This window comes from Zophobas morio, unplaced genomic scaffold, assembly GCF_036711695.1.
Source record: "Zophobas morio isolate AGI-343-1 ecotype UQ-CSIRO unplaced genomic scaffold, CSIRO_AGI_Zmor_V1 ptg000046l, whole genome shotgun sequence".
In the NCBI taxonomy this organism is placed as follows: Eukaryota; Metazoa; Arthropoda; class Insecta; order Coleoptera; family Tenebrionidae; genus Zophobas; species Zophobas morio.
Window position 1 is genome coordinate 4,279,000 of NW_026972151.1, and position 10,288 is coordinate 4,289,287.

The 10,288-nt window shown below is 41.9% G+C and overlaps 1 protein-coding gene across 1 annotated transcript; it reads left to right on the forward strand.

Moving 5' to 3' along the window:
* Positions 1-1,152: 1,152 nt before the first annotated feature.
* LOC135142094 (cytochrome P450 6a2-like) lies at positions 1,153-3,072 on the forward strand. The gene is made up of 3 exons (XM_064073756.1): positions 1,153-2,485; positions 2,535-2,786; positions 2,837-3,072. Exons 1-3 carry the CDS (start codon positions 1,405-1,407, stop codon positions 2,995-2,997), a joined length of 1,494 nt encoding a protein of 497 aa, XP_063929826.1. The 5' UTR covers positions 1,153-1,404; the 3' UTR covers positions 2,998-3,072.
* The last annotated feature ends 7,216 nt before the right edge of the window (positions 3,073-10,288 follow it).

Genomic DNA, 10,288 nt, shown 5'->3' on the forward strand with positions numbered 1-10,288 from the left:
AATCCTGCTAATACGTGTTTTGCTGCTTAATAAATTTGGAGGTAACAGATTAAAATAGTCCTTCTTGGATTCAAACTCACCCCGCGTGAGTTCTGCCAACCATCGCATTTAAATATCCTCTGTATTTTTCCGCTGTTGCCATATCCTCACTCGAACAGAGGCCTTCGTATGCGCATCGAGTTGCTATTCGCATTGAATCTCGTTCAAGAAGACGGATTTTCGTTTCGAATAGCATCTTGGCATGCGCATCTATTCGTACTCGCATCTTTGCGAACGAGTTCGAGAATTGACCCCCTGTTCTAAAAGAATTTGATTACGCGAATTATTTAATTACTATTTATTTCTTCTTTGTACTTCCGCTGGGTTAATTTTGTATCTTATTTTAAATTGCAATTATTTTTTTTTCGTGTTATTAGTGTTACATTAATTTTTATATCATGTGCTTCTTTTCCTAATTGACTGATTGTTTGTAACGTAGGTATTTATAGAGAAAAATTTTATCTTTTGGCTTTAATTTTAACTAAATCCCTTGATCCAAAAGAATCCGGTATTTTGCAGCTATTCACTCACAAAAAATTTCTCGGCATAATTTGATTCCACGTTAAATTGAAAAATTAACAAAACTTATTTTTAGTGCCTGTTTTGCAAGGGAACAGACACAAAAATTGTTACACTGAAAACAACCTAATTATGTAATAAGGTCAATAAATACGCATTTATTTCTATCGATTTTTTTACTTAAAATTAATACAAATAATGACTTGACAAGAAAGTGTGTATTTAATACAACAACACTGCAATAAATTAGATTATGGCCAAGGAATTTATAGTTGCACTTGCAACGCTGATAAGGATTTAGTAATCCGAGAGATTAAGGTTAAAATATTTTATTTGAAACGAATAAATCACATTTTTCAGTCCAGGTTTCAACAGCACCAACATCTGGCAGTCAATAAATTTTTATCTCAACGATCGTTATCAAAACCGAACAAAATTAAAAAATGTTGTTGAACTTTAGTTTGACGTAAATATTTAGAATAAAAAAAAAACGAAAACATGTTTGTTGAATATTTTAATAATAATAATAATGTTATTAATTTTTTTGAAGTTCTGCATTACGTGAAACTTTTAAGTGCCTATTTTTAAAGATTGTAGGTTATGTGTGCTAAATTTAGAATTCACACTGAAGTCACGGCCACTGAATTGATCTTCACTCTTGGAGATAAATATAGTAAAAACGTAACCTTTGTGTGCTGTATAGTATGCAAAATGGTATCTTTCTTGGAAAAGTAACAATAAAACAAATGTTACTACATTTTTCACTCGTTATCAACACGCCAAACTCGACCTAGTAGCCGCAATCAACTCAATATTTCTACCAGTTTGCTTCCATTAACTTGGAAAATGGGTCTTCTACCTTATGGTGCAGTCCTGGAAGTACTCCTTTTCGTAGTACCGCTAGTAGTGGCAGTTTTGTGTTATTTTCACAATCGATTCAAATATTGGTCAAGAAGAGGAGTCCCAACAATACCACCACGTTTTCCTTTGGGTAACAGCAAAGTACTCTTTCCAAAGGGTTTTACTCTTGGTCCTATCACCAAAATCTACTACGACTACCTAAAACAACGAGGACACAAATTCGGAGGTATTTACCTGATAAGTGAACCAAATCTGGTAATCGTGGATCCCGATTACGTCAAAGACATCCTCTCCAAAGATTTCCAATACTTTGTAGACCGCGGATTTTACTACAACGAAACAGATGACCCCCTCAGTGCCAATCTTTTTGCTTTGGACGGCGTCCGTTGGCGTCTACTTCGTACCAAATTTACGCCCACCTTCACTTCCAGCAAAATGAAGACCATGTTCCAGTCGGTTATCACTTGCCGCGACTACATGGTAGAAGCCCTTGGAAAACAAATAAACGACGATATAGACATCCGAGAAGTCATGAGAAGATACACCATAGATTGCATTGGGTCCTGTGCCTTCGGTGTACAGTGTAACAGCTTCATAGATCCAGATGCAGAATTTCCAAAAATGGGTATCAAAATCTTCCACTTCGATATGTGGAAAACGGTGAAAGCTTTCTTTATTGTCAACCTTCCAAAGTTGTCGAAATGGTTACGTTTAACCCCTAACTATAAAGAAATCCGTGACTTTTTTATCAAGATGGTTACCGACGCAATTGAGCTGAGACAAAATCCAGAGAACAGACGAAACGATTTTTTGCAAATTTTGATAGATTTGAAAGAAACTGAGAAGCTGACTGTCAACGAAATCGCGGCACAAGTGTTCCTTTTTTTCTTAGCGGGGTTTGAAACGAGTTCTTCTATGATGAGTCTTGCTCTATATCAACTGGCAAAGAATCAGGATTGTCAAGATAAACTGAGAGAAGAAATTTTAGCAGTTTTGGAAAGACATGAGGGAAGATTGAATTACGAAAGTCTTTCGGAGATGAAATTGTTGGGCCAAGTCTTTGATGGTGAGTGGACTTTAAGTCACCGTTTTTTTTTCTCATAATCTTCTTATAGAAACTCTGAGATTGTACCCACCCGGTTCTACTCTCACTCGTCGTTGCGTTAAAGACTACAGTCTTCGAGATACAAACATAGTGATAGAAAAAGGGACTCAGGTTATCGTTCCCGCTATAGGCCTTCACATGGATCCGGAGTATTTCCCGGACCCGGAGAAATTTAATCCGAGTCGGTTTAGCGAAGAGATGAAGAAAAGTAGGCATCCGTGCGTTTTTTTGCCTTTTGGAGAAGGACCAAGGAATTGTATTGGTACGTAAACTGATAATTGCGCACAGATTGTTTAAGGAAAATATTTTTAGGACTTCGGTTTGGTCTTATGCAATCTAAAATTGGGATTGCCTCTGTTATCGTGAATTTTAGACTGACTGTTAGTCCAACGTGCAAGCCCTTGCAGATTGATCCTGATAGTTTCATTGTTAGACCTATTCATAATGTTTATTTGAGGGCGGAACGATTCTAGTTGAAATATGGCAACATTATCAAAATAAATAGTTTAAAAAGCAATTAAACAAAACAATTAGCAACATAAGTAAGAAAAAAAGAGGACTTAAAATTCAACCCTGAGATACTCACTTAAAACAGCAGTAGGGCGACTAAAAGAGTTTCCGATTTTAACTTTGACTTGTAGATCGCTTTAACTGTAGCAGTCCTCCAATCTAGTGGAAGAAGTCAAATTCATTAAGAAAGTTAAGGGTTTACAAAGTGAGGTCGAGCAATCAGTTAAAACACTCGCAGATATGTTATCTGGACCAGGAGAGGTAGCTACTTTTAATCTTTCAATATCTCATAAACAGTAGTTTCGGTAAAGACTATACTAAATATAGTTACAAATTTTGTAACATGATCGGAGTTTATGGGTTTGTAAACGGTATTCAATACTGTGACACGAAGTCCATTAACGAATGCGTCAGAAAATGTTTTAGTGAACATATTCGAATTGTGTTTATGAGTGTCGATAAAAGCACCATTAGAATGACGCAACTCTGTCGTTCTGACAGGGCTTAATAGAGTGACATAGTGCATCTGGAATACTTGTAAATGCACTTAGGTTTTTTTTTGCAACAATGGTTTTCTCATATTTATTTTTGATAACATTCGACAACCAATTAGAGAATACCCAGTGTACACTATAATCCACTTGACTACTTGTCCATTTGAATTCGATTACCTATGGCTTTTTACAGAATTTTTTCAGCGTGATCCTTTTAAACGTGTTTAGTTTACTTGGTTTATTATGTAATGTATCCAAGTCGATACTTTTTTGGTATGTCATAACCTTGCTATTCCATATAATAATAATAATAATATATTTATTACCCAACATACAATAATTTTCCAATTGCACGGTAAATACAAATATAGAGTACATCTGTAATTTAGCTCTCAAGAGCAAATGATCCGATTTGCCAAAAGAGTCTAAATATTCTATATTCATTAGTAAATTTTTGATCTGATGCAAAAAGATCTGAAAGGTTGCTGTTGTGTTCTATATCGCGTTTCTTGCTCTACTAACTGCGTTAGGTGATTATCGCTGAATAAATTACGCCACAGATCTCTTACCACACCTGAAAATGGCAAGAATGAATGGACAGCGAGCCTACTTACACCACAATAAACTGACTGTACTGAACGCTGTAGAACTCAAAGCAAAGGAGCAAAATGTAGAAAAAAGCGATGGTAAACGCACAATGAGTGAAAGATCCCCAGAGAACCATTATGCGAGCATGTAAGGAGATTGACAAGAACCCAGAGAAAAAACTAATAGGGAAAAAAGAAGAGATGAAAAATTAGACGACTTGGTCTGGAATTGGAAAATGAGTAACGTTACGTAATAGAATGAATAAAAGCGAAGAGAAAAACAATTAGAATAGGGACATGGAATGCGCAAATTATGCTGGCCAAAGAGAGAATGGAAGAAATGGCAAGAGAAATGAGAAACTATAGTGTCGAGTTGTTGGCATTATAGGAAGTAAGATGCAAGGGGGAAGAAAAAATTGAAAAGCAAAATACTTTTGTAAACATTTATGCGCCCACAGAAGAGGTACAGGAGCTAGAAAAGGGTGAATTCTACGAGGAACTCGATGTTCGATGTTCCGGTTTGAAGTTTGTTTAATATTTTGTTTTGATTTTGTTTGTTTTCCCGCGGAATGCTGACAAATGTATTTTGGCCACTTTCCATTAGAGGCGCCATAGTACCGAGCAAAAAGGCCCAGTACTTGGGGTTGGCGCTGTGATCGAGCAGTTGTTATCGAGAAACCCTCAGAGAGGTAACATCGCTAAGGTGGGCGTTAAGTGAACGCAGTTGCCATCTTGTGCGACGTCAATCGCGAAGTGTTGTCGCGAAACTTAGACACGTGGTTCCTTTGTGCATGCGGTCTACAAACCCTTAACCCAGGAGGCTGAGCGAAACAAGGTAGGTGACCTTTTGATGCGTTTGTCAGCTTCCATCCAAGTTTTAATATTTTTTTGGAATTGTAAAATCGCCGCGAAAAAAGGTGTTTTTAAAGCCTTTACGTCCAACATTCGAAAAGAATAATGGTCGCAGAAGACTTTAACGCAAAGATAAGCAAAGAACATTGGAAATTAATCGCAGTTAGTACAAAGTTACCTCACAAAACTGAGCACAAAATTACTTGGTTGATACCAAGAAGGAATACTGTACTGATAAAAAAGAGGCAAATAATGATATAAGACGTAAGGGCATTTCGTGGAACAGAAGTGGGATCAGATCACCGCCTGGTAATAGCTAAAATGAAATTCACTCTAGTTCAAGAAAAGAGGGGAGGAAACACAAGGAAAAGATGGTATGTAGCACAGCTAAATAGAAACAAACGTGAATATGACACAAAGCATAGATGAAGAATGGAGTAACATAAGGAGAGCTATACAAAACACAACAAGGAAAGAACAAGCAATACAAAGTGAATACAAATATATAGTAAGATAAACAAGACTGCGAGTTTTAGATGTTTAAAAAAGCAGGAATAGAAGAAGATTACAGAGCATACCAGGAAACCACGAACAATAGAAAAAAATTAATGAAGTACAAGAAGATGAAGAAATAATGAAAGAGCTGGAAAAAGATAATAAAAACAATGTTAAGCTTATAAAACTATAAAGAAGCAACAAAAGAATAAATGCAACGGTAAAAATATATAAATGAATGAATTAATAAAAGCATTTAAACATTATAAAATCCGAGGACCAGACAATGTAGTAAATCAAGTCACAAAATACGAAGGAAACAAACTAAGGCAAAAAATATGTCACTTATAAAAAGGATTTGGGACAAAGACGAAATGACTAAGGATTGGGGAAAAAGGATAATATTTGCGATACTGAAAAAAGGAGATCTAAGTGTATGCGCGAACTATAAAGGTATTACACTACTAAACGTGGTATATAAGATCGTTAAATTGAAGATTGACAAAAGTCGTAGAAAAAAACATAGGAGAATACCAACATGGCTTCAGAAAGGGAAGCTCAACTGTAGACGATACACACGATAAACCGAATAATAGGGAAGTTCTATGAGTAAGGCAGCGCACTGCATATATTACACATATATTGATTTCCAACAAACATTTGACAACCTGAAGAGCGGAATGGTTGTAAATGATATGAGAACATACATTCTATTTATTTTACAGTGCCGGTACTTGTATTTTCATACCTCACCGGCACCGACTTCACTCTTCCTTCATTCTCTTACTCCATCACATCCTCTCTCACCCTTTTCCTTTTTTTAAACACTCTTTCCGCAAATCCCATAATCTCTCATACATCTCCTTTGATTCTAACAACCTCTCAAATCGTCTTTCCTCTTCCCCAATCCATCCTGATCATTCACAACTCCTTCTTTCCTCATCATACAATCCACACTCGGAAAACAATATGTCTGTGGGTATTGTTGGTGATTTAAAAGCGACGGTACGGTTTTTAGTTTTTATTTTGTTCTTTACTGTTCGAGAGTGCGAGGGAGAAGGAGGAAGGGTGTTTAAAATGGTACACAGGTAAGCTCGGTTTGGAAGAGGTGGAAGTAGGTAAAAAAGGAGTTTAGAAAATTCTAGAAGGGAAAAGAGAAAGTATGTAGGATCTTAGGGCAGGTAGACGAAAGATAGGAAGTATTTACATTTATACAATTACTATGAATGCCCTCAGGTAGAACACCTGATTTTGTGGGAACGGTTGTTCCTACAGTACCCCCCTGCTAGTGTTTTTTTATGAAAAACCGCTTTGCAGGCGCTCAGGGAAGCGCACCCGTCTTCCTGACCTCGTGGTCCTCGTCGATGTGGAAGCTGGCATCTCGTCGTCGTCGTGGGGTTGATCTGCGAAGGGCTCTGGTTCGTCTGTTGTGGGCGTCGTCCTCGTAGTGTCGCGGCCAAACCATGACGTGGGCGTGTTGTCGTTGAGTATGTACGCGGGTTTGAGCCGGTCTATGGAAACGGTGACATCTCGACCCTTGATGTTGACGACGAACGTTTTCGCCGATCGCCTTACGACTCTGTACGGACCGTCGTATGGCTGTTGAAGAGGCTGCTTGGGACCGTCGTGGCGTATAAAAACTTGTTCGGACGTGGCGAGATCTTTAAAAATGAAGGTCTTCTTTGTTCCATGTCGTGTTCCCTCACATGGCTTCAAGTTACGCACGTGTTGACGTAACTCCTTGAGGAAGCTTGCGGTGCTGTTGTCTGCGCTGTTTTCGTCGCGTGGGATGCCTAGGAATTCACCGGGCAGGCGGAGAGGTTGGCCATATACGAGCTCCGCGGAGGAACCCTGGAAGTCTTCTTTCCATGCTGCTCGAATGCCGAGCATGACGGTGGATAGGGCTTCAGTCCAGCGATTATTCTGGTGGCACATGATTGCCGCTTTTAACTGTCGGTGTAGGCGTTCAACCATTCCGTTGGCTGAGGGGTGGTAGGCTGTAGTTCTCAAATGAGTGGTTCCTAATAAACAATTTAGTTGTTTAAATAGGTACGACTCGAATTGTCTACCTTGGTCGGTGGTTACTCGTAGCGGGGTGCCGAATCGTGCGATCCATGTGTCGTAAAAAGCTCGTGCCACGGTTGCTGCTTCCTGGTCGCTAATGGGTACGGCTTCTGGCCAGCGGGTGTACCGATCTACCATGGTAAGGCAGTAACGATAACCCTCTGAGAGTGGCATAATTACTATGTCCAAGTGCACGTGCTCAAACCTCGCTGATGGTGGCGAGAACGTACCGACGGGCGAAGAGACATGGCGTGAGATTTTCGAACGCTGACACTCTACGCAGTTGCGGGCCCATTCTCGACAATCTGATTTGACTGATGGCCAGACGTAACGTTGCGTCACCAGTTTTACGGTGGCTTTAACGCCTGGATGGGATAGACGGTGGATTGACTCGAATGCAGCTCGGCGAAACGACTCGGTGACGTAAGGACGCGCTGTTCGCGTGGAGACGTCGCAGAGTACCGATACGTCGCAGCCTGGGATTCGTACCAGTTTGAGCTGCAGGCCTGTATTACCTATTCGAAATCTCTCGAGTTCGTCATCCTGCTGTTGTGCTGCTGCCAGAGCCTGGAAATCAATCGAGGTTTCCACGGCCTCGATGCGAGAAAGAGCATCTGCGACAACATTTTCAGTCCCTGCTATGTGGCGAATGTCAGTCGTGAATTGACTGATGAAGTCCAGGTGTCGTATTTGGCGGGGTGAGGACTCGGTATTCTTCTTCTGAAAGGCGTTCGAGATCGGCTTGTGGTCTGTATAAATGGTGAAAGACCGCGCCTCTACCATATGCCTAAAATGTTTGACTGCGAGATAAATGGCTAGTAATTCTCGATCATAAGCCCCGTAATTCGACTCGGTGGGACTCAATTTTTTAGAAAAGAAGTCCAACGGTTGCCAGTGACCATCAACCTTCTGCTGGAGGACTGCTCCGATGGCGAAATCTGACGCGTCCGAAAAAATAGCCAATGGTGCGTTTGGCTCGGGATGTGCCAATAATGTGGTTCCGGCGAGGCTCTCCTTGCACGCCTCGAATGCGGCCACCGTTGCTGGTGTCCAGTTGACCGGAGTTTTTCCTTTGACGTTGCCCTGGAGGAGGTCGTTCAAAGGTGCTTGCGTCTCTGCCGCCTTAGGTAGGAATCTTCTAAAAAAATTCAACATACCCAAGAACTGGCGCAACTTTTTTACTGTACTTGGTTGCGGGAAGCTGCGAATTGCTTCGACCTTTTCTGGAAGTGGACGTGTACCTGCGCCGGAAACGAGATATCCTAAAAATTTGACCTCTGGCTGGCCGAAGACGCATTTCATGGGATTGATAACGACGCCGTACTCTCTCAAACGCTGAAACACAGTTTCCAAGTGCTGGAGGTGTTCTTCTGGTGATGCGGATGCGACGAGGATGTCGTCGATGTATGCATAGCAAAAATCGAGACCCTGCAGCACCTCGTCCATGAATCGCTGGAACGTCTGCGCTGCGTTTCGTAAGCCGAACGTCATGAATTGAAATTCAAACAAGCCGAATGGGGTGGTAATGGCAGTCTTCGGAACGTCTTCTTCTACGACCGGGATCTCGTTGAATGCGCGTACCAGATCGATCGTTGAAAATATGATTTTGCCGTGTAACGATTGCGCAAAATCTTGGATGTGTCTCACCGGGTACCTGTCGGGGCAGGTTCTGGCGTTGAGGGCACGGTAATCTCCGCATGGCCTCCATTCGTCGCCCTTTTTGGGCACCATGTGAAGCGGTGAAGACCATGAACTTTGGGAAGGGCGGGCGATTCCTAGCTGGACCATGGCGTCGAATTCTTTTCTTGCTGCCTGGAGTCAGTCGGCCGCGAGTCTTCGGGGACGTTGCGCAATGGGAGGGCCCGGCGTGGTTACGATGTGGTGGCGGGTGGAATGTTTCACCGCCTTAGGGGTTCCGTCTGGACGTGTGACATCGGGAAACCGTTGGAGGAGTTCGTGGAACGATGAACTTCCGGCGATGGTTTTGACGGACGGGATCTCACACTCAGTCACCTCTCCGATGGAAGTGAGTTGGGTAATTTGATCGTGCAGTCGCTGGTTTCTTATGTCCACCAGGAGTCCGTAGTGAGCCAGGAAGTCGGCTCCGATAATGGGTTTTACCACGCCCGCGACAACAAATCTCCACGTAAAATCGCGCCGTAAGCCTAAATTCAACGACAACGTGATTGTTCCGTACGTCGCGATGACGGTGCCGTTTGCCGCGGAAAGTTCATATGCGGACTTCGTACGCGGTTTTGGTAGCAGGGCGTGCGGGAACACACACTGATCGGCGATGAGGAATTTTTTGCCTGTTGTCCTCTCGGTGACGAATAAACGGCTCGATGTTGTTGTAGGGGTGGTGGGGCAGGCGTCAATGGCCGTCTTGAACACTCGCAAACCTCACACTCCGAACAAAATCATGAGTCACTCTACTCTTTTCGCTCATATCCCATCTTCTCTGCCAGATCTCCCATAGCTTTGCATCCAACACATCCTTTTTTTCCAGATTCCTCTCCACCTCTTCCAGCCTAATCTGCAGCCATCCCAATTCTCCTAGACTCAGTCCCCTTTTCGCCCTAAACATCACTCCTCTCCCCAAAAATTCCAAATCTCACGGTAACTCTCCCATCAACACTTGCATCGCATCCGTACTTACTGTCTTACAAAACACCATGCACCCATACAACACGCTCCTTTGACACCTGGTCACCAACTCCCTCGCATATGCAAACCTCAAGACATCACACCACACACCCCCACAC